Source organism: Neolamprologus brichardi, chromosome 19 (assembly GCF_056152115.1).
Source record: "Neolamprologus brichardi isolate AB-2024 chromosome 19, ASM5615211v1, whole genome shotgun sequence".
Classification (NCBI taxonomy): domain Eukaryota; kingdom Metazoa; phylum Chordata; class Actinopteri; order Cichliformes; family Cichlidae; genus Neolamprologus; species Neolamprologus brichardi.
Genome location: NC_142122.1, coordinates 2,353,574 through 2,378,461, shown reverse-complemented (window position 1 = coordinate 2,378,461; position 24,888 = coordinate 2,353,574). Strand labels below are relative to the sequence as shown.

Genomic DNA, 24,888 nt, shown 5'->3' with positions numbered 1-24,888 from the left:
CGGGATGTCCCCCTAGTGGCCAATCTAAAAAACTACAACAGAAATGACAAGCCACCCTCTGATTAATGAAATAAGTTGGTATCGGTTCATGGTATCGGTTAACTTTTACGAGTATGAGTACGCACACATTTTACAGTATCGGCCCCGATACCAGTATCGGTATCGGTGCATCCCTACTTAGTAAGCATCATTTGTTCTCATGTCTTCATCTGAATCTATGGATAACGATAAAGATAACACAACTTAAGTCAGACAAATAGTTTTTGGAGCTATTTGCTGAAAACCTGGAGTATCTCAGGATGGTGTGAAATGTGTCCTTAAAAACATGAAAGTGGAGGACAAAAGATGAAACAGCAGGCTTAAAAACCTACCTACAGCAGCTCAACAGTATCTGAAGGTCATGTGCTTATGAATAAATAAAAAAAAAGCCCAGTAAAGACCAGACATGGGACCTGAGAGATGAGACTTTCATCGGAAACGTCTCAGTGGAAGAGGAGGTTAGGAGAGTGCTACAACAGTCAGTTTGTGCAAAGCACGGTGGAGGCGCTGTCATGGTTTCTGGCTGCATTTCATCCCGTGGTGTTGGAGGTAGAAAAGCACCATTAGATTTTGATCCAGCATGCAGCACCATCTGGAATCTGTCTGATCAAACTGGGAATCATCAGAAGAAAAGAAGTTGTGCATGTGCAGCGACAGCCTGGATGTTCTCTTCCTGTTCTCCAGATGTTCCACTTTTGCACAAAATGCTAGCTGCTCACACGTTAACACTCTCGCTGGCTGACTACCTGTCAGGACAGACGCCTCCCTCCTTATTGCACGCTGGGATAATTTTCCCCACGACTCCATGAATGACAAATGTATTTCTATTTGCATCCCTACTCCTGCTCATGACGTAAACCCGTGCACTGACCTCACAACAACAACTACGTGGCAACATAATCCGTATATGAAGACTTTTTCAGTTATATCCAAACTGCACGAGAAGCTGATTTTGCTCATGTGTAAAAACAAGGCACGCGACTGTAGAACGAAAGCTTTCCAGCTCGATGCCTCGGCTGACATATCTACATCCTAATCCTGTCACGCTTTCAGGTGATTAATGCTGTATGGCTCAAACCATCAGCACCAAAGGCGGTGAGGAGGGGGGCATCCTTCCTGAGGCGGCTGCAGTGTCACGGTAGGGTTTTCCTCCACCCGCCTGACACGCCTGCACTTGGACACGCAAACGCACGCACACACAAAAGCTGAGGTCGATGCCCATATCTAGCCAGCTTGAGTCACCTCCTCTTGGCTCCTCGTGCAGCACTTTCCAGAGTCCCATTCCAGAGCATCTGCATCTGCAGAACATAGCAGCTCCGAGGGCAGAGGACATTACTTTTTTCCATGCCCTACTAAAGTAAGAGGAAGCCTATGGTGCAAGAACAATAGACGGGCAGGTTTAGGACAACGTTTTAACAGTTTGTTGCTCTGATCGCAGGCGTAGAGGGAAAGCCGAAGGCCGACTTGCGGGTGGACGGACGTATAAAGCGCCGCATTTATACATTCTCTCCTTCCCGCATGCAAAAATAAACCATTCACCTCCAGCGTGCGCCCATGCACATATACATCCTTACACGCCATCACCCACACACGCTGCTGCATACATTTCCGAAGCCCGTAGTGACTAAGCGCGTCTTTTGTCATCTTCGAACGAGTCCATTCAGCCGAGCAGCCGCGACCACACACGTACACCAAAGACCCCGGCGAAGAGAAGCTGTGTGAGGTCCACAAGTCAGGCTGGAAAGACAAGTGGAAAGGGGCTTTGCAGTAGTAAGCTTTTGTTAAACGAACTAATCCGCCATTGATATGCTAAATCCCGCTGTAAGGAAAGAGAGTAAGAGGCAGGAGATGAAGGAAAGCGGGACAGATTTGAAATATGGTCGCATTTTATTAGAAGCCGAAAACAAATTATCTCAAGACGGCCAAGAAAAAATGATCTGGCTGGAAAAAAAGGCGTAGCTTTGAGGAATATTGATGCTTATTCCTATCAGACAAAATGATAAATGAGTGAAAGGAATCACAAGTCGTAGCTCGTGTATTCTGCTGCTGTACAATTCCTGCACGAGGGCCTCAGTCACAGAGGACAATGAGTTTGTTGTGAAACAGGATGGCGTGCACCTGATTATGTGGTTAAACATTTGTGTTTCGCTGCATGTGTGGCAGAGGTGAGGGCGAAGCGGCGCTAAGAGCATCGTGCAGGCTCTGACAGATGGCCGCGTGTTCGCAGTAAGGAAAAGCATGCAGCTTGACCTCGGGCTGCCTGACACCTTTATCGGTGTGGCAGCGAGCCAGACAGACGTGGAGGACGTTAAACGTCCAGCTCGTCATCGCAGCGCCAGAGATAAAAGTTGGACGATGGAAACGATGCTGCTCGTGGGAAACACGCAGAACTGCAAACCACAGTTATTTTCATCTAGTTGTCATTTTCTTGATTAATCCTTTGATGCTTTGGTTTGAAAAGTAAGAAAAGTGTAGCTCAAGTTTGACAACGCTGACGTTAAACCGCATATTTGTGTCATCGACGCTGCAAAATGTACGGATACTCAGGAAAACTGTAGAACTGTAAAATACAGAATAGCTGACATTATAATTATTATAATTTAATTCATTCTCATTCCAGCGTTTCAGGGCACCAACACGAGAAGCTTTCAGAAATACTCTTCCCGTTACATTTGGCATCCCATGGTCATGTGAATATTTCTGGATACTCTGACTCAAACGATTGTGCCGTTTTCCTTATAACACTGCAAATAACTAAATCAGATATGGCCAGAAGCAGGATAGAGCCCAGGACTTCCAGGTGTCCAGATTCTTTCTGCTTCACCTCCCTACATAAGATATGAGACTGAAGTCGGTTACTATTATTTAGCATTTCAATCAAACGGTCCCTTTAAGAGAAACAAAATGCTAGAGCGCACGGAAAACTTTACATCCTTGGAAACTGTAGATGTTTCCTCTGCAATGTCCTTGAGCAGATACGTACTTAAAGGCCGGGGCAGCGTTCTCAGGTGTAAATGTGTAAACTAATGGATTTTCTTATACTGAACCACAGATATGTAGAAACATTACAGAAGCAAAGGGTAAAAGATTATCTAACCTCCAACACAACCTAAAACGTTTCATCGGGATCCTTGTGAAACATTTAACCAGAGTCAGGAGGTAAAAGACTCTTGTTTATTTTGCTCGAGGTGGCAAGATAAACACTGTCACAAGATCGGCATGATACAAGGTGCTTTTATTCAGCAGATAAATAAATCTATTGACTGATAACCTTGTAATTATTTAACAGTGCTAAGGAACAGATCGCTGTGGCCCAGAGACACCGAACCAGAAGACACAAGATGTTTTCTGTTGCTCTGTATCTGAGCGAGCATCGGGAAGATCTTAAAGAGAGGCCAATAAGAAAAGACGGCATCTGTTCAAACTGGGTTAACAGCTACAATCGTGACTTGATTCATTCTGATGCGTCGCACATTTAAAAGGCAGCGCGCTGTGCCGACGAGCTCCGCAGTCTGTTGTGAAACCATTAGCTCCGCTGAGCCGTAGTGAGGATTTCACAAATAGGACAACAGTGTTTTCATGTCAAAACAATGGGGAAACCATTGTTTGACTTTGACGTGCTTTTTAACTCCCACAACAGAGGAAAACACTTCAATACTTCAACTAGTCCAACGGCTGCATTGGAAAATCCAATTATGTGCTCACACGAATCTTGGAGGAAAGCTGTGTAATTACTTTCTTCGAGTCGCATCAAACGCGATGTGGAAACTTTGTTAATTTATTAAAGTCAACAGTGCAATCGTATTTGTTTTCATTGCACATTATTAATGTAATACCAGGCAAGTTTTTTCCACACAGCATGGCACAAGTCACTCGTGCACTGCAAATTACAAGAGCGCTAGATGTGGGCAACAACGGCAGCCAAATAATGAATTTGTCACTCGGACGGATGCGTCAGAAGAGGGCATGTTGGAAACACTCTGCTTTTCCACTGTCTTCTGTAACATTATGTGTTTTGGCTCCTCCAGTAATCGTTTCCATTCACTTTAGCTGAATGGATTCACTTTGATGGTGAAGATGTCCTCGCAGTGTCGAGCTAATTGAGTAACGTGCTTCTTACCAGGTTTACGCAGCAGAGAAAGTCTATCCCACTAAATGCAGGAAGTAAGAAAAGATCTTGCAAGTCAATTCGAGCGTTCCCATAACCACCAATACATAAACAAACAAACACATGAATGAAATTCACATGCTGAACGACACATGTTGCATTGCAGCTCTGAGTGATGTCACACGCAAGGAGCAAGTGCAGTGGAATGAAAACCACATGGCTGCAAGAAAGGAGGCGTGACGCTTTTGATATCACGGTATTAAAGGAACAGATCGACATCCCATCCTGATACTTTCAATACCGGAATCAGGTGGAAAAATCGAGCCTGGATCTGTCCAGGCTGAGCTTCGTCTCTTAAAGCTTTAACATCACTGATTTTCAGGAAACTTCAAAATAAAGCTGGAGACTACCGAGCATAAAGTCGACCGATTTAATAAGGCAAAACATTTTCATCTAGGATTATTTCTACATGTTTCAGAGACTCTGTCATCTATACAGAACCAGCATGACTCGACTGAGCTCGAATAAACGGTCCACGATGAATCAGGCGAATGCACAGAAAGTGCTTCGTTTCTGCTCTGCAGCTGGTGCACGAAACCGTCCGAGTGCGCGAAACCGTCCGAGTGCGCGAAACCGTCCGAGTGCACGAAACCGTCCGAGTGCTTGAAACCGTCCGAGTGCTTGAAACCGTCCGAGTGCGCGAAACCATCCGAGTGCTTGAAACCGTCCGAGTGCTTGAAACCGTCCGAGTGCACGAAACCGTCCGAGTGCACGAAACCGTCCGAGTGCTCGAAACCGTCCGAGTGCACGAAACAGTCCGAGTGCACGAAACCGTCCGAGTGCACGAAACCGTCCGAGTGCTTGAAACCGTCCGAGTGCACGAAACAGTCCGAGTGCACGAAACAGTCCGAGTGCACGAAACAGTCCGAGTGCACGAAACCGTCCGAGTGCACGAAACAGTCCGAGTGCACGAAACCGTCCGAGTGCTTGAAACCGTCCGAGTGCACGAAACCGTCCGAGTGCACGAAACCATCCGAGTGCACGAAACCGTGCGAATGAAACCGTCCGAGTGCACGAAACAGTCCGAGTGCACGAAACAGTCCGAGTGCACGAAACCGTCCGAGTGCACGAAACAGTCCGAGTGCACGAAACAGTCCGAGTGCACGAAACCGTCCGAGTGCACGAAACAGTCCGAGTGCACGAAACCGTCCGAGTGCTTGAAACCGTCCGAGTGCACGAAACCGTCCGAGTGCACGAAACCGTCCGAGTGCATGAAACCGTGCGAATGAAACCGTCCGAGTGCACGAAACAGTCCGAGTGCACGAAACAGTCCGAGTGCACGAAACAGTCCGAGTGCACGAAACCGCCCGAGTGCACGAAACCGCCCGAGTGCACGAAACCGTCCGAGTGCTTGAAACCGTCCGAGTGCATGAAACCGTGCGAATGAAACCGTCCGAGTGCACGAAACCGTCCGAGTGCACGAAACCGCCCGAGTGCTTGAAACCGTCCGAGTGCACGAAACCGTCCGAGTGCACGAAACCGTCCGAGTGCACGAAACCGCCCGAGTGCTTGAAACCGTCCGAGTGCACGAAACCGTCCAAGTGCACGAAACCGCCCGAGTGCACGAAACCGTCCGAGTGCATGCCTGATTTCTATAGCAAACCTGTTTGCTCCTCCGTTTGCATGCGCAGGCCAAGAACAACACGCTGCAGCTGGAGGCAGAAGTCAAAGTGGGTTAGAAGGGATTTGAAAGGTACGTGCAGCTGACTGAAGAAGCACTCCCCTCAAATGGTTTACACTCAAGAAGGAATCTTTGCACATTTTTTTCAGATTAAGCAAATGGATCCCACCGCTCTCCATAACACGTTCACGATGCGTTGGCGACATCTGCTCCTTTTCCACTGCAAAAGGAAGACTTCGCTGGGGGTAATCGACCGAAGCAGCCGCATGCAACGGAAAGGAAACTCACGTGGTGAATTAGCAGCGAGAGAAGCTGTGACTTTCTCACTCTGGAGGCTGACTAACGTGTTTTCTTCCATGTGGTCGTATACGGCTCATGGTTCATTCATAGCTTTTACTGCATGAGGCTGTGTCATCGTGGAACACAGCAGCGAGTTCTTCATATTAATAGAAACATGCCTGATTTTGTTTAAATATATCTGACAAATTTCAGCATGCATGACAGAAACAAAGCTCCTTCAAAGCCTTCGCAGCCCCCGCTTTGCACAGAAGACAGACTCACTCTGCTTGTTTGTGCGGCCGCAGTTTGACCAGCGTCTCTGGACACTAAACAGCTTTTCACCCTGTGTACTTTCACATAAATCTGCGCCTGGTTTAGCCGTAGCTGACGCGCTCTGCAAGATGATGAATGCACGGGTCTGAATTGGTGCCAAACGTACAGATGCAATTAATTCACTGCTGCTTGTCTTGTTTTTGTAGGTGGAGGGCTGTGTGTGCATATCTGTGTATCTATGTGAACGTGTGCATCTACATTTCTGGTCCGGACTAGGAGGAATTGCAACTCTAACCACTGAGTTTAGGTCAGCTGCCTGTTCCAGACCACAGCACAGTGGAAAACTCTACACCTGTCATTCTAGACCTCTTTCAATCACCGAGAGACTCTGGGAAAGCTATACCCCTTACCCGATTTACATCAAGCACAAAAGCAGAACGTCCTCCTGCTTTTATAAAACGTAGCTGTGAAAATCCTACAGTAATTTTCTGGATGTGGAAGAACAATGCCCTTCTATCGTTATTTGGCCTTAAGAACAAAGGCGCTGAAATGAAGTCGAGATAATGGCGGTGAGGTCACTGCTTGGTTACTAGCCACCGTATCCTCGACGAGAGCCAGGTGGCTTCCAGCCGAACAACACCAAGTTTTTTTATACATGCATGACAGAACCTGCCTCATCCCTCTGCAGTGACGCATCTCCAACACGTGTGGGTGTGCGTCTCCGTGTGCGGGTTTTATATGCAACAGCGCCCAGAGGCCAGGCATAGGAGAGGAAGGCTGAGTCACAGGATCTAAGGCCTCGCAGGAAGACAGCAGTGTGATCTAAGACATGCTTGGCCAGGCCCCCGCACACCACCGATGAGTTATTGCTCCGTTGCGCTCCTCAGCCAGCACCTCCACCCCCAAAGATATACTGCAGCACATACTCCATCTCCTCTCTGTGACCTGGAGTAGGGGCCGCCAGATTCACCTCCACAGGGGGCGAATAAACAGGTGAACCTGGGGGGGAATTTTTGCGAGATTGATGGCAACTGATCTTTCTCTTGTTCGGCTAGAGCAAAAGGTCAGAAGGTGTGCAATAATGGCAGGATGTAGAAACACTGCTGTTGCTCAACAAAAGCATTAATAACTGCTGTGGGCTCTGCAGCAGAAAGTAGCTCGGGACTAGCTGCATAAGCTTTACTTTATTCCCGAGTAATAGTGAGGAATTGCTTTTACAGACGTGCCTTTGTTTCACACAGTTTTGCGTAAATGTACCTCTGAAAAGGGAAAACTAAAGCTAAATAAGCAGTCCGGCCGAATTCCAACACTCTAGCTGTCACCTCCTTCGAAACAGCCACCGAGAGGCAATTTCTCTAAATGTTTAAACACGCAGACAAGAATAATAGCAAGTGCAGGGTAGAGAAAAGCCATTTGAACGCAGGCACACAAAGTGAACGGGCTGTGCTGCTCTGCCGACCACAGCAGATTGGAGAGCAGGAGCAGAGAGAATATGGAAACAGGGAGCGGCTCTGAGGGGAACTAACCAGCGAGCACGGCTGAAGAACGAGAGAGTGACAAAAGGAGCCCAAATTAAGTGGCTGACTGCTCCCCTTGCATTCAGAAACGTTCAAACAAACCAAACGCTTCTTTCCCTTTTGCCCGCGGTGCTGCTTTCTCACAGCTGTGCATTTCTTGAGACGTTTTCCAATCGTAAGTCGGAGAGCTTGTTGTTGTATTCTTGTTGTATCGACATGTAATTTCACTTCCTCTGCCACCTTCCTATCAGTTTGACAGATCACTCTCTGCACTGAGACAGGAAAGGCAAAGAGCGCTGAGAAAACAGCAGAGAACGAGACGCTCTGTGACGCGCTCGCGCTGCAGGGATCGATGATAACGCCAAAGCGATACGACTGCACGGCCGCTGCGTGTCAGTCGGCGACATGCACGCGGTTCTGATGTTAACTGCTGAGGTCGCAAACAAGCAACTTTCTGCATTTTCAGTTTACGAGCTCCTCGAGTCAGAGAAGTGACATTAGTGGTTAACTGCGTCGAGTCCTCGTCACTACACCGCCTTTAACTGTTTCTCTTCAGCATTCGTCATGCTTGAAGTCCTCTAAGTATGCTGACATTGTCAGCAAGTGCAGTCAAGTTAGAAGCTGGTCAACAGAGGAAGGCCTGTTAATGAATACATGAATAGGTGAAGTAAGACATCCGTTATGCCACGGCAACAAATTTATGAATGGAAACTCGAGGAATCTCTCGGGAAGTGCTCCTAAATCTCTTCATGCGGTTGGTTTTGCAAAGACAAAGTCGCCAGCATGTGCGAGCATTAAATAGCTCTGCGGTGTTCCTGCGTGCCGCGTTAATATAATCGCGATGGAGCTCTGTGAGGCCGTATTAGCGGGGATTGGAGCGATGCCACGTTATCTCCCACCACTGGCTAAAGTGCGATGAAGGACATTTGAGCAACCGAGAAGCACAGACAGGCCAAGGCGAAGCCGTGATTGGTGGCAGAAGCGGCTCCTACTGATGGTTTTGGCACAGAACATCAGCCACGCGGTGCCCACAACCCCCTCTGCACCCCAAGCAGGGACTGCCAAGGGCTGTCCCAGCCCCCCTCTCCCCAGAGAGGACCACGCTTCTCCACTCTGTCATTCGCTGACTTTTGCGGCCAGGCCCCGTGCTCTGCCTTGCCACTTTACATTTAAAGGAGAGCGAGGCGGTAGAAATGTGCACTGCAGATGGTAGAAATTACTTAGCTCACTTAACTTCAGAGATATTTTTTTTCCTTTTTCTTCTCTCTCTCCCTTTTCCACAAATTACTCCAAGACTGGGGAAATTGATAGATTCCTCGTGCACGTTGGCTTTTGATTTGTACATGGAAGACTTTTGTTCTTCGGCAGTCCCATCCTGATATCCATTTAGCTCTATGGCTTTGGAATACGTTAGCGTGCCTTCAAACGACACCGAAATGTTGGGGAAAAGGCTGAAAGCCAGAAGTTTGCTTTACACTGGAGAGACTCGTTTTTCCTTGAGAAGAAGCTCAACGTGCTTTCCAGGAAACGTCTGGCCCTGTGCAGATCGCACGTGTGATGTCGAGACGTCCTCTGGGGCGAAACATGTCAGCTAGCTTCATAGGAACATTTACATGTGGCCGTATAGCGTCGAAGAAAAGCAGCGAGGGAGACGGTGCTGATTTATTTCCCATGTGTTTCGTTTGCGCCGGTCGATGTGAACTGCAGCCTCCATTTTCCATCTGTGCACTTCTTTGATGCTGTTTTCACCTCTTATTTCCTTCCCCTTATAACCTGTTTATGTCTCCTGTACCTTTCTGTCAATGATTTTCTTCCAGAAGGGGTATTTATGAGTTAGTGATACAAGCAAATAAAATAAATAGGTCTTTATTGCTGTAGCTGTAATCCTAATCTTTTCTTTTCATTTGAAAGTTTTTAAATATGTAATGAACAAGGAAGTAAAAACTGCAGATTAATACGATCGTTTTGTAGCTTCTGTCTAAACCAGCGGTCTCCAACCTGTTTTGCACAACGGATCGGTTTATGTCCGAGATATTTTCACGGAGCGGCGTTTAAGGTGTCGCGAAAAAATTCAACAAAATGAAACCAGTGCCAAAAAAAAGATTTATTCATAACACGGGAAAAGACCCAGGGAAACCGAGTTAACGATAAAACTGATAAAAATGCTGAAAACCATAAATTTCACACCCGTACCTCAACTCTCGCGGCCCGGTACCACTCCGTGAGTCGTTTGGTACGGGCAGTGTTGCCAACTCCTCAGTAAAATCTAAAAAATAGGAAAATCGCTATTGGCTGTCCTAAAAGTCGCTAGAAGTCGCTAAATGACGTCATCGCCTAATTTGCATAATTGGTCATGCTAATGTAATTGTAACCTACGTTGCTGGAGAGAGAAATAACATCGTGGACGAGACATTAAGTGAGCAAAAAATATCCTAAATGCATTTAGAATTTATTTAGAACTACAAATTAAATTTCTTTTAGCAATTATTGTTTTTTGTAATGTCACAATTCCAACCCTGCTCCTTTATCCGGGCTTGGACCGGCAAAAGTGACCCGAAATAGGCACTCTGGTGGAGTTACTTTGTGTGTGTGTGTTTATAAGTAGTTTTAAACCTGATCCACAAAACAGTATAAGAGTAAAAGAAGAACTGACTGCGTTACAGAACCCGCTGCTTGTTGAGAGTAAAAGCGATATGCGCTTTCACGTCTTTTTTTTAGCGACTTTTTTTAGAAAAAAGTCGCTAGGGGGTCTGAAAACTCGCTAAATATAGCGACAAAGTTGCTAAGTTGGCAACACTGGGTACGGGGTTGGGGACCGCTGACCTAAACAACAGAATTCCTGCTGTTGTCACCAGACCTGCAGTAAACTTCACTGGGCATGTACTGCAGCTAGGCCGGGGTCACAGGGGTCAGCCACATGCAGCTCTTTACTCATTTTCAGCATCTTTTTCAAGCAGTTATGTGAATGTGAATAGAAATAACCAACGTTGTGGAGTTTTAAATAAAAAAATGCCTAGCTTAATTTAAAATGTTTTCACATGTGCCTTATAGTCTTCTTCATTGATGTGTTAGCTGGGTAGTAGGGGTGGGGGAAAAAATCAATACTGTGTAGCATCGTGATATTTTGTTTGCTAATAATGTATCGATACAGGGACAGCAGAAATCGATACTTTGTTACAAAAAAGGTTTTTTTTCTGAGCAAGGATCCTGACATTCCTTCACTGTCCAAATGTGTTTAACTTGTTTTTGGCAGCAATAAACATGACAGTTTACTTATTTTAATTTAAGACATGTTTTATTTTAATTAAGTTTAAAACTTTTTTATTTAATGTAAAATTATATTTTGTTTTAATTTACTTTCAAATTCTTCAGTTGCTGAAGGGGCTGCATAGTTTTCATAAACTGCATAGTTCAGAATAGCTATAATTGTACCAGATGGTTGATTCAGTTAAGTTGGACTAGACTGTAATACAAACCGTTCAGTTTGTCAACAATCAAACTGAAATGAGAGAAAGACTGAGTGTGAGACTTTGATATTAGATAAAATGAATATTGATAAAGTTTACCTTTATGTAAAAACTGAAAGAAGAAAACTACCAGTTGGAATATCGGATTTTGAAATCAACAAATCAAAAATGCTTCATCAGCTGGGCTCTAAAAGCATGGCATGTTCAAAAAAGTTCTAAATAACACACCCGGTTGACTGCAGAGCAGGCACAGCTGCTAAAAGGTTTGAACTGCAAATGTGACACACTGATTTACACGTAATCATCTGTTTCACTTTCACCGTGAGGCACAAATATGTATTTTTTGGTCAAGAAAAAAAAAACAGCTCCTTTGGAAAAAGTGTTTTTAAAACAAAAACCACCAAAAAAACAATTATCAAAGCATGATTTATTAAAAATTCTTAATTATTAATGGCAGTCAAAGAACAAGTTCAGTATTAACAGGCGGAGCTACATACACAGCTGTTTGTAGATCTGTGCAGTGCAGACAGGAAGTGCGAGGCAGGAACCTGTGCAGTGTTTTGTCACCGTCATGAGTGCTTCATGTTACGTTCAACAGCTCCGTTTATTGTTTGTAAAGCTCCAGCTCAGTTTGCTGACAGCAGTTTTAGTCATTATTCAAATCTTTCACTGCACAGCATTTTTATAATGTGCCCATGCTTCCTACAGGCCCTCCTGTGCGCTCAGCACAGATTCTATATCTCGCGGCGCCCACGGGTATTAAAACGGCTCCATTCCCAGGCCTCGCTGTCCCGTACGAATCCAAACCAACACAAATCTTCTGCACTGTCGCAACTCAGCCTAATTAATCCTGGAGGAGAATTCTGAGCTGATCTCGTTTTCTCTGCCAGCTGTTACCTTGCATCATGTAAGTGATATTACTCAAAGGTTTAGAGCGATCCAAACCCTTCTGTTTTTATAATACTTTGCTTTTTTCCTGCGTGTTGTCCAACACGGCCCATTTCTGACTCAAAAAGCTCTTTGTCTGGCTAATTACAGAGGCAGCTGCAGAGCTCTGAACCAGAGACTGGGAGTTACAGTGCTGACAAAACCAATGGGGGAACCTGCGGCTGAGGCCGCTGCCTTTCATTGCATTTTCAGCTGTAGTGAAAAAGCATCAACATCCTAAGGGCTAAATTAAAGTATTCATAACGCTAACATGCTCTCTTTCCATCTCCAGTGCCAAATAAAATCAAATTTCCTTCCTCCTGCTAAACTTCATCGTCGCCTTTGATGGAGAAACTTTTAACTGATGCCAAGTTCCCCTGTAAATTCAAACATATCAAACGTGCTGCTGCCGACATTCATCAGAAAATTCTATTGTTGCACTAAATACAGTTGAACAGGAATGAAAACGAATCTGTGTTAACCGTGAAATCGGCATTACAGCGCTCCTTACGACTTGTCAAATATTCACTCCGACCGCAGCAAGAATTTAGCCTCACGCGTCTGAGTTTCATAACACTGGAATCCCACCCATGCCCAGGAACATCACATCATCCTCCAAAAATGCCTGGGCAAAGACGAACGCTCTGTAGCCGACTGCCTCACCAGGCTGACCAGCTGGCTAACTGGGAGTCGTGAACTTTTGTCCCGCCGCTGCTCCCTTTGCTGGCTGCTAGAGAGGACTTGGGCGACACCAAACAGGAAGCATTCAACAACTGGACGCTTTGGATGTTTATCTCACGCCATTCATCAAACCCCCAAAAGCAGAGGAGTCGGGCTGGTGAAACAAGGCTGCGATCAGGGAGCCATCGCGGGGTTAGATCTGGGCTTCTTCGTACCCTGACAGGGGTTGGTCTCCTCCACCCTACTGGCTCCCCTCCTCCTTTCTCACAGTCTTCAAGGAGCCTGGCTTAGGGTTGATGCTCTTGTGCCAAGTGGTGACAATAAAAGAGTTACACTTTTAAGCATTCAGCAGATTGCAAGAGCAGTGACCACAAAAGCTGAAGTTATCAGCGTCAGGGTGCGCGAGAATAAGGTTGACCTGACCACTATAAGTTGGTAATTACGAGCCAAACCGCTACTATCAAAATCAACTTCCCATCAACACAGAGAACAGAAAGAAAATCTATTCTGTAGAAGCAGCCAAGTCATGTGGTTGGTCGGGTGTTTAGCAGGAAGAAGAACGAGCCGTAGAAAAAGTATACAATGCACAGCTATTATAAAAGGTTGCATGACCCCGTGTGAAACAGAGAGACTCATTCAATACTATAAGGATAGTTTACTAAATATTAGCGTTTGAGGCATGATTCAGAGCATGCAAACAGCTGGAAATCTGACAACCGTTCAACCACAGCTGGACTAGAAATACAGTATATTCCAGATAGAAGTGAGCTCAAAAGGAAAACTATAGCAAAGTAAAGCACTCTGCTGATCAGAAAACTTTTCATCCTTAAGCTATGATCACAAGCTTTAAGGAGATACCAAAGGAATGTGACTGCAGATTTCACGATACCCTCTTAGAGCAACTGCAGCAGAAGAGTGTTTGTGCAGAGCGATGCGCTGCAAGCATTTTTCTCGAATATTAAAGCACATAACGTACCGATTAGAGACGATATGTGTGTCTAAAGAGGCAGAAACCTTCACAACAACCTGAAATAACAGCAATAATTCAAAAGATATTCTGTTAGTGGGACTCATTAAGTCCTGGTTTACTAATCAAGCCGGGCAGTGGGAGATAGAGCTGGCTGTCTAAAGGGAAAAAGCCTGGCTCAGACAGCAGACAGTAGGGAGGGCATCGACTTCTTTATGCTGTCTAAACAAAAGAGCTCAAGGACACCGCTGAGAAAGAAAAGTGGATCCAAGTTGCCATCCCGCCCTGCTGGCACAGCGGCCAGACCTGGACGATCAGCACAAAGGTGGACACACTGTGCAGCCGTTTGAATACAAATGTATCGACTAACAAGACGTCGATGTGATATCCGCTGCGGTTCGTAAGCAACCGGATTCTACACTGAAAGCTCACAAGCTGACGCAGCAGAAAGGCTGACACTGAACTGCACAGATCTGAGTTGGGATAAGCATCCCTGTTTGTTGCATGGCTGAGCGGTGAGTCACTCGGCGAAGCGGGCCAGCTCTCAGCGGAGGAAACGGCACCACAGAGGGGGAATACGCTTCCATCCAAACTCCATCTCCGCGCAGATATTACAACATAAAGTCGACGCTTTTTCCTGCCTCGGCCGCGCTGACAGACACCTGAGGTTGTGCTGACTGGAGACATCCTGGGACTGCTGTCAACGGCTAGACCGGCTAAGGTCAGAGATCCTCAGCTGGGAAAGTTGGCCGGGATGAGCGGACTCTGTATCGCTCACCGCTGTCGTGCATATTCTAGAAAAGAAGGCAGGGATGGACTGAAAGCACACGAGGCCTACAGTCATATTTTCCACTGATATCAAAGCCATATGGCTGGATTTCATGAAATAGTTGAAGCGGTGCACTGCTTCTGGCAGCGTTTAATAGAAGCGCTGCACACTAATGTGGATGAACAGGCTGGATGTGTTCTGCGGTGATGATGTACAGTATATTATGATGAAAAGATATACAGCGTGGTCAGATGTTTATAGGCTCGCCTGACTGCTGGCCATGAATTTTCTAATCACCTGGCACATCTTATCAGGCTGCCCGCCATCTTTGAATGAACGCATGCGATGCAGAGATAAAGCCGGACCGGATCTCGGTTGGATCTCAACTCAAAATGCAGGCGCTGCACTGATTTTCTTTAAGGTGTGTTTCTAAAGCATCGTGTTTCCTCACCTTTTCCTGTTGCACGTTCTGCACCATTATGTTATGAGATCCATGCAAATTTGTGCAGCGATGAGATTTTCTGCTCTGTGAACCAGAACTGTTCATAACCAGCTAGCTAGTGAGAATCAGCAGACCTCGTAAAGAACAACAACATTACCCCGCTCCTCTGGAATGTCAACTTGGACGACACGAAGCAAAGGACGCGGGCTCGGCACACACGGCTCCCGCACCGTCTCCCATTTGTTCCGCACAAATTTGCTCCTAATTCCTTTTTTTTTTTCCTTTTTAATTGTAATCATCGTGACTTCAAAGACCAGCGCGGCTCTGACCTACATAAATGTTCAGATTCTAGTGGCTGATGAAAGTGCTTTGTTTAATCACCCTCTCTTTTTATGCACTCAATGATAATTACACACACAATCATCATTATTTGCAAGAGGTTAAACATGTGCATGCACACAGAAGCCATTCCATTATTCCAATAGGCTTTGCATACTATTAATCCCTCACAACTGTTAAGAACAGCACCTATAAATGGTTAGAAACGCCACACATTTAGCAGATAGATATGAACTACAATTTTTTTTCACTGTGCAAATACAGCGTTTAACTTTCCAATTTATACCAAATACTATTTTTGTCCTTTTTGTAATTATTATATGATTATGGAGAAGAAAACCACTTCACACGACGGCCATAACATCTGGGGTACTGCGGCTTCGCTGTGCTTATAATATGAGGTTGTTTCAGATGAAGGAAATTAAAATGTTTAACCCTCATTCTTACTTCACACATTATAAAAAGAGCCCACACACGCACATGCAGGATGACTATAAATTTCTGACCAGTTTCACCACAAAACTACAAGAACATAGAAAGTAAGGCGAGGTAAACACGCCACGGCGCTCGTTTGTTGAAAGATGCAACCTATACTTGTGCTTAAAGGCTGAACTCCTTCACCGATACCATCTGCAAATAATGCTTCGAGATGCACAAAACCACTTCATATATGCGCGTGCATATGAGTTTGTACTTGCACTTGCATCGTGTCCAGTGACCTTACACAGCAGCATAAATAGCAGGCGCTAGCAGACCGTAGCTGGAGGAGCGTCGATGCTGTTGTGTGCATGCTTCTGCAGCGTTTGACTCATTGGGAGCCACATGGCGCAGATGTCTGCTTTGGAAAACAAAACCAAAACAGATGAATATGGTAGGAGATGGCAAAACACATGCTGGTGCTTCGTCACGTTGGTCCTCTTGAGCCTCTGATATTACGGCTGCACTGTGAAAAACAAGCTCGCTGCAGATAGCGAGCTTGTTTTTGTGCAACACGCTTCATTTCAGAAGAGATTAAAGAAAACAATGAAGGTGAAGAACGTCCTTTATGACAGAAAACAGACTGTTAAGTATAATAAAGAGTGAATGAAGACGTCCCTACCTTCTGATCCACTATGGAGCACACCAGGTCCTTCACAGCAGACAGCGACAGGTCACTGGCCTCCAGGTTCACCGTCTCTCTGGTCAGTCCGATCTGCAGCAGGAAGGACACCCCATGGAAAGAGCTGCGGGAGTTGGTGGGGCTGGGGGCGTTGTGACTGCCGTTGGACAGCCGTGTGTAGACGGGTCCAGACGGGCTGGACGACGGGGTGGATGGCAAGGACGGGTGGTGCACATGGACAGAGTGGAGGAAGGCTCGAGGTAAGGATGGGGGAGAGGAGGCAGACATTGGGTTTCTTCCAGTTGCAACGCAAACGTCTGAACTGTGGAGGAATCAGTGAGGGCTGGCAGAGAAAAGCACAGCTGGGTTTGTGTGGATGAACTCCTGATAGGGGGAATCTTCGGTCTTCATCAGTAACAGTCAGTCGATTGTCAAAGTGATACCGTCCTTTTCAAACTAACAGCTTATCCACCCGCTGGAGCTCCCACGGCCCGAGCTCTGCCACCAGACTGACAGGTGATGGAGGAGAAGTGTCTGAACGATACGCAGGCCTCTGCAGTGAAATCACAGCAACACACTTCATATCCTGGAGTTTTGTTCCTTCTCCTTAGTGAAGTCAGTAATCCACTCTGACCACAGGAAGCCTGTCACCACACACACGCACACACACACACTGCTTTTTAACGAGAAGCATTCTCATATCTGAAAACAGTTGTGAAAAGCATTCAGGGTGTATGAATGAATCAGCTGCTGTTCTTACAGAGTAAAGACGCTGAGCTGGATTCATTTTACGTTAGTCACAAATCTTTATTCAGAGCTTTTTCAAATCAAATATAAAGTTATTTATTGTTATCTGCAAGGATCGGAGCAAAGCACGCCCCCAAACTTTGGGGCTTGTCTATGATTTCAATTATTTAAAATGTTCTCGCTACATTTCTCGACTAACTGTGAGAAAGTTGGAAGTAGGCGACTGTACGCGAGCGCGTAAAACGCCAAAACAGCAGGCCACGAGACGCGCAGACGTCGATAAAGGGTATCACTTGTGTGTTTGTACGGATTCAAACCCCACAAACATCTGGAACCGAGGCTTCTGAACATCTGCTCCCCTCCCACTTTCGATTGGCTCGCTGGCAGAACAACCCGAGCCGAGAATGCCAGCAAAACAAGTTATACAAGCCCCGAATCTGCGCTTTCTGAGCCTGGCCGCGGAACGCTCTCTCCCGGTACGGTCGGGTTAAAGCCAAACGTCGAGTTAAACGCTTCTTACAGGATACTTTACCTTCGCTCTCGGCGCAGGGCGCTTTTCGATCCATTGTGAGAGGGCTGAAGAAACTTTTCAACTCCATCAAGTGAGGGAAGCGCAGTCGGAACTTTATTCTTCTGCACTTTGTTACAAGTCCCACAGAAAGCTCTCCGGCGCAGCCCGCAGCTCACACATACTAACTTTAGTTTTGCTCGCTGAGACGAGCCGCTCCGTGCATTAATTTTCTCTTATCTTTTATTCCAGATTGTAAATTCATGCGCATCTTATTATCCTTCCAGCTGTGACTACTCCCCCTGCTCGACGAGAAAAAGAGCAGCGACCGTCGCTGGGGCTTGGAGTCTTTTTATTATGTCCGCATAACTGACTTTCCATGAGTGGGGAGGAAAACTTGAACTACACACCATGTGAAGCAATGGCGCCTCCGCTCGAGCTCGAACCAGTGCGCATGTGCCTTTTCTTTTCCGTTATTTCAACTTGGTCATGCCAAAAGAAAAAAAAAAGAAAAAAAAAAACTTTACTCCACATGACCCGGATCGAATTGTAATAAATGGCTCACGCAAGTAGGAAGCGAGAGTCGCACTGAAGGAGTTCATACAAGTCGGGGTTTATTACCTCAAGTGCGCTCGGCTTAAGATAAAGGGACGGTGTCTATGAATAGATTAACTTTGAAGGGCTAATATGTTGTCTGACTAATACTCAGAATATTACAGAACAAATGTCAGGAAATTGTCCAACAGTGACTGCGTTGTGAGATTGTGAGAACAGCCTCTCTCTCTAATCAGGATGCTCAGTTTAAAGAAAGCCAAGAACCGCAGAGAAACAAACAGAAATCAGCCTTTATTAACAGTAAAAACATAACAAATGCATTAATACTGCGGAAACGTGCAGTCTATTCCCCTCGCCCAAGCCGCGAGGCCCCCGCAGATGTCTTTTACAGTGACACGGTCCACTTCTGATCCGCTCATCTTCTCCAGAATCTGCACGGCCTTCTGAGAATCGTTCCCCTGCTTGCAGATCACGTAAACTGGAGAGAGAAGTCAAGAGAGAGACTGGTGGACTCGTTATGTTCGATTGGTTGAAACACAACATCAGGTACAAACAGGTGAATATTTAAAAATCGAGACAGAGTAAAGTCCAGGCTAAATTTATCTCGCTGATTAAAGAACGTCACCAAAATAATGTTTTGAATGTTAATTTCTGTGAAGCGGGCCAGCTGCACAGGCTGACCGTACTTGTTTTGGAAAAGGCCTCGCATAGCAACCCCATTACAACCTGTTTCTAGCTGTCCAAAATAAGCCTCCGGCCCAGCAGTGTGAGACTACACAGTGGCGTCTGAATATGCACAAGTGACTGTACGTGCCCGTTCGTTTCAAACAACACGCCCTAAATGGTGTTTTTGCTGTGTTACCTGGCGGCTGGCAGTCACCTGCCATCTGCTGCTTCAGCTGGCTGATTCTCTCCCGGAGTAACTGGAGATGTTCCCTCTTCCTCTCCTCCAGACTTGAGAGTGGAATATCTGGCAGCGATGTAAGGCGAACAGCCACACAGACACGAGGCTCGCACGAAGAGAAAATACACGATTATGGTGCAGCCAGAACAATTTGTGTCTTAAAGGATACTGAGAGAGGAGGCTAAGTGGCATATATCCACCTCCACCAGAGGGCGCACATCCAACAGGAGATGGGGCTCTTCACTGTCCATGATCGATTTATAGTCCTGGAATCACATGAAAACAGCCCTTAATACACTTAAACTACCAGCTGCTACAATTACAGAGGTGCGGCTTCGCTTTTTGGGTAAAGGCGTGGATTTCTACGTAAGCAGGGAAACCAAAATTACTCCTGGACTCGTAATTATAGAGTAATATGAAAGTTTTAACAGTTTTTCCTTAATTCACAGGAAGCAAAACTGTTTCTAACTGCAGCCTCTTGCACAATCTCAGCTGCACCCCAATCAATCATGATCCCCATCTCTGTGCAAATGACTCAGTGGGTTTCAAAGCAGCAGTTCTGCAGAAACATAAACAGATGCAATCCACGCTCCTGCGCTCGGCGCCAAAGAGAACGTGTTATTCTTTCCCATAGAAAATTTACAGGTGCATTTTAAGTCATTTCCCATTTGGGGCCGGGTCAGCACCGAGATGCAATCAGTTTATGAATGCACATGAAAACTGAGAAAATTGGGAGTAATCATATAATAAACAGCACTAAATACAGGGAGTCACGCAATGACCCACCTGCACTGTGATCCTCTGCTCTTTGGACAGCAGGTTCAGTTTGCGGCACTGAAAAGAGAATTTTCCGAGAATTAGAGATAATTATTTGCACTTTTAAAAATGTCACTTGAATATAAATCGAGTTGATTTAAAAAACCTTCAAAAACCAGCATTCCTCTGTAAATGGGCGTGGCCGCAGAAAATGAGTTTCTCTTATGACCAACCTTGTCTGTGGCAGCAGATCCACAGAAAGCCTCGTAGTCCACCAGCCGGGTCACGCTGGGGTTTTCTCCACATACTGCACAGCCGGCCTGCTTTGGCCGCAGCCTGATCGACCTGAACCTGGCGTCTTGGGCGTCAAACATCACCAGCTGCTGGCCGCAGGAAGCTGGCACGCCCGGTCAAGGTTACTAACAAGGCTATTTACTTCTGAGAAGCACCGTGTCGCTCCATTCAGAGGTTCAGAGTCTGGCGCGTCTCCCACTGGTACATTAAAAGCCTTAGCAACATTCAGGGATTTTGCTGGGAATATGGTGCAACGCTTTCCCGGCTGACACATCACGGGAGGCGTTAGCATCAGTACAACAATGCAATACAGAAGGCAGGACGGGCGCGTCTATTCTGTCCCGTGACTCTCAGTACCAGCACGAGAACACAACAATGGCAAATAAATATTCAACTCAGAGAACGCAGACAAAAATCTTTTATCATCCAGCAGCTCATTGTTAATCAATTCTGGTGACTAAGCAAAAAAGCTCAGATGCAAAGAAGCACAATAACTAAACTATAACAAGAAGGTGAAGAAAAAAAGGATACAGCCCTGTCCAGAGGCAATCTTGAGGACTTCCAACGCTTGGAAGCAGCCCATTATCCCTGGAACTTCAATACAAGCGGGAAATATTATAAAGAACGATCATTTACACAGACTGTGGCCTCTGTGGAGGTGAGGGAACAAGACTCACCCACTCCTAACACTCCTCCATCAGAGCAGTTGGTCACCGTCTCTGGAGGTGGAGGCACTGGATACAGACATCTGTAGCAGGGGCCTCCACGGTAGTTATACACCGTCAGCTGCAGACGCACAAAAGACACCACAAACTGTACCCACTGCACCGACGAGGAAAACGGGCGTCTGCCTTCTACCTTACCTGCCCTTCCATCCGTAAGGCGCTCGCTGACACGAGAGGTTTGCCGCTGAGCACGCAGGCGTCGTTCACCAGATAACGAGTGGGGACGTTGTCTGAGCAATCAGCCACGATGTTGTATATGAGGTCAGTGAAGTCAAGGCGTCCTCGCGGTTTATCAGACACACGTTACTTACAGCTTCTTCTGAATCTCTCTTCATGTGCGCTGATAAGTAATCACAGAACGAGACTTGGCAGATAGCAGCTACGCAACATATTCATGATTTTACAAGTAGAGGTCTGTGCGATAGAGGATACTGTTGAATGAGCTGTAAAGCGTTTTCCGGCGAGAGCTGCAGGTGGTAGGGAATGCACTCCACAGTGGAATTTAACCTGCAGAGATAGATGCACATTCAAGTAATTCCCTAAAAAGTCTGTGTCCTGCATAAACAGCACATTTAATACAAACACCTTAACTGTCCTGCAGCAGCACGAGAGCCAAGAAAGCAACAAAAAAGCAACATGTGAGTCCCGACTGCAGACCTGTGGGAACCTGCTCGTGCTTCCTTCCTTCTCCATCTTTGCCATCTCGACTTCATTACAGTCGCACATCATTTGCATCGTGCATGCAAGAAACGATTATTAAAGAGCAAATATTAACAACAAGGCTGAATAAAACTGGGGAACAAGTGCAGCCCAGCATTAAATCGATGTTTCGGCTCTTTGTCAGTCAGCGAACTGACGCCCTCGTGTGGCCGTAGGTTAAAGACGTGTGCGCGAAACCACAGAAGGCCCACTGTGTGGCAAAAAGGCACAAAAAACAGCTGTCTCTAAAATAACATGTTTACAAAATATTTGTAGACTGGGGTGAAATACAAAAACAAATATAACCTGTGGCGAGACAGGAAAGCGCCGGTGTGCATTATAACGCAGCCCAATGTTTGCACGGAGCATAAAACACACTAATTATCACAGTTACTGAACATCTACTAATAATATCCAAATAGTAAGGTCTCTGTTTCCTGTCCGGGGGGGGGGCATTTTTAGACAGATTAGTAACAGTTTACTCAAAGTATTTTTCATATTTGAAGTCCTAGATGATTTTGGTATTCTCTAAACATCTGCATACCACGAATTATACGCAGTGTCCACAGAGAGCAATCTGGGAAGCCGTCGCCTATCGTGTCAGACTGAGCCTGAGTAAGATGTCGTTACTGTTGTTGAATGTAGAAACTAAATGAAGAATAAGAGTTTAAACTGTGCTGGGATGAAGGTGCCACTGCACTATGTTTTAGTCCTTCATGCTTACCTGCATGCAACCTTAAAGTGACCAGGACTAAACAGAGAAATACCCGGTCTCTGGTTTCTTGCATAGATATTGGCAGTTGTTCACATGCAGACACTTGATTGCAGCAATAAAACAGTCTGCACCTCTGAACTGCACTGGCAGCAGACAGCGCCTTGGCCTGGCCCTGGTTCTCCTCCCCATGAAGCACCTGTCTGTGCAGGTTACTCAGCTCCACTTCATCGTAGTCTAGCAGGCCGAGGCGACCTGGGGAGGCAAGAAAGGCTTTAAAACTCCTCAAACACTGATACCAACGAGTATACTCATAAGGTACAAACTTTTAAATTATGCATCCAAAGTGTGCCTGACACCCCACCTGAGGAAACAGGTAGTATGACTCTCACTAAATGTTAAATCTTAAATGTTATACCGCACGTTTTCTTGTCTCTTCAGCTTTAATCGTTTTATTCACCAAAAATTAACTTTTTATGGCTCAACATTATTTTAAGTAAACGCCACTTTTTAATGATTATTTTGGTCATGATGTCGTCTAATCAACAAGCGTACCTACCAACACCTGCTGCTGCAAGATACTGCGCCAGGGGGCAGCCCAGTCCTCCACAGCCCACAATCAGCACGGATGTCTTGGACAGATTCAGCTGACCTGCAGATAATCAGTCCTCGCTTGGTACAATGCTGTGAACATCAGACGAGTGTAATCTGCAGCCATCCGTACCTCGCACACCGAGCTCGGGCAGGAGGAGCTGTCGACTGTACCGCGTGATGTCCTCGTTGCTCAGAGCCGCTTTCCCTGTGAGCGGGGTTAGGGGCGTCGCTCTCTGATGTAGCTCCACTGATGCAGCTCGGCTCTGATGTCACACCAAATACATTTGCATAGTTTTTATTCACGTGTCACCAAAGTCTTCAACAGTTTCCCTCTAAAATCAATCCAGATGTGTTTTTTAAGGTTTTGATATTTGAAGTATTTTGTGTTTTTTGATAAACTCTGATGTACAAATGTATGGCTGCACTCAGATTAGAGCTGCACCATGTGACCACTCTCATTGAATTTTTACTTTGATGTTTCCTCATGTTAAAGAGCCAGTACTCAGACATGTTTTATGCATTTATACTAAATTACAGATCCTGGTTCACTTGAACATTTCACTCTTTTTCATGACAGCTTTCAAGCTATTCATGTTCAAAGAGATTTCAGTCTATGAAAAAGGTCAGAAAGTGAGTTGGATGAGTCTTTAAAAAAATCCAGGAAAGTATTTGATTCATGAAGCTGGACTTTGGATCATCTGGGCGAACAGAAAATGTTCTTAAAAAATGGATGATTTTGGATTGAATGGTATTAACTCAAAACATGTGAAAACAGGAGGAAAGAAACAGGTTTGATCAGCAAAGGTCAAAGGTTAAATGTTAGAAAGAGATAATAATTAATAACCAGCAGGCTAAAGTAAAGCACAAATGGGTGACATATTTAGAAGATAAGATAAACGATCAATAAACATGGTTAGATGGAGAAAATAAATTGTAGGCTCACATAAATGAATATATTAGCGTTTTTTCTTTAATTTAAAATAAGGTTTAAAAACGTCAGGTAATAATATAATAATTAGACGCCTACAATGAGGAATCTTATTTTATAAGAATTAACGCAAACTTTTCATCTTAAACTCTGAGATTTTAAGGATCAGGTGAATATGAACTCTTGTCTCAATGATGCATTTAATATTAATTATGCAGCTGGTTGCTGTGGCGACACCTTGTGATAGCCGGATAAACTCTGAGGTGTTGGAGTAACGTAACGTTACTCTGAGGTGTTGGAGTAACGTAACGTCGTTCCCCGATATCGTCACTAAACTAAGCTCCGATTATGCTCACGTTGTAACTGCACCGTTAATGCCACGCAAGAAATCAGGCACATACACACACACACCGAGACACAGACGTGAATTCACTTTCGCACCTTTTCCAGTTGCGCCAGTTTGTTCTTCAGAGCTGCGATCTCCTCCTCTTTCTGCCGCAGCTGCGCCTTCAGGCCGCACACCTCCTGCGCCATGGTGCAAAGAAAAAAAACCCACGGTTAGAAAAATGAAGCTCTAAAGCCGGAGACTCCTCTCAGACATGTTGACATGCCAAACACACGGTGCAGGCTTCCGGGTTGGTCACGTGGTAAAGACACCACGTGGTAAATGACGTCTGGAGCGCCGGTCAGAAAAAATATCAAAAAGTAGCTAAATAATAGAAAATTTTAATTAGATTAAGAAGTAATAATACTAATATAATATAAACAGGAAAATTCGTCAAATATTTTTGTGTTTATTTATTTTTGCCAGGGCGTATTCTTAAAAACATTATAGGTGAAAAATTATGCATTTATTTAATTAAAATAAATAGAAACCT

The 24,888-nt window shown here is 45.4% G+C and overlaps 2 protein-coding genes across 3 annotated transcripts in view; both read right to left on the bottom strand.

Annotated features, from left to right (window-relative positions):
• The window catches only part of prkd3 (protein kinase D3), a 39,519-nt gene extending 21,371 nt beyond the window's left edge, over positions 1–18,148 (bottom strand). For both annotated transcript variants that reach the window (XM_087832830.1, XM_087832831.1), the window contains exons 1-2: positions 17,868–18,148; positions 16,589–17,232 (exon numbers count right to left, since the gene is read on the bottom strand). In XM_087832830.1, the coding sequence (XP_087688956.1) occupies positions 16,589–16,876 (288 nt within the window). In that variant the 5' untranslated portion in view covers positions 16,877–17,232; positions 17,868–18,148. The remainder of the gene's footprint in view (positions 1–16,588; positions 17,233–17,867) is intronic.
• Positions 18,149–18,669: 521 nt separating this feature from the next.
• On the bottom strand, positions 18,670–24,657 carry mocs3 (molybdenum cofactor synthesis 3). Its single transcript, XM_006800627.3, has 13 exons — positions 24,452–24,657; positions 23,213–23,345; positions 23,048–23,140; positions 22,623–22,743; positions 21,510–21,584; positions 21,216–21,333; positions 21,030–21,138; positions 20,884–20,946; positions 20,292–20,455; positions 20,089–20,136; positions 19,472–19,568; positions 19,261–19,368; positions 18,670–18,876 (listed from the first exon to the last, which is right to left on the bottom strand). The coding sequence occupies exons 1-13, from the start codon at positions 24,542–24,544 to the stop codon at positions 18,719–18,721; spliced, it is 1,380 nt and encodes a 459-aa protein (XP_006800690.2). The 5' UTR covers positions 24,545–24,657; the 3' UTR covers positions 18,670–18,718.
• Positions 24,658–24,888: the final 231 nt, after the last annotated feature.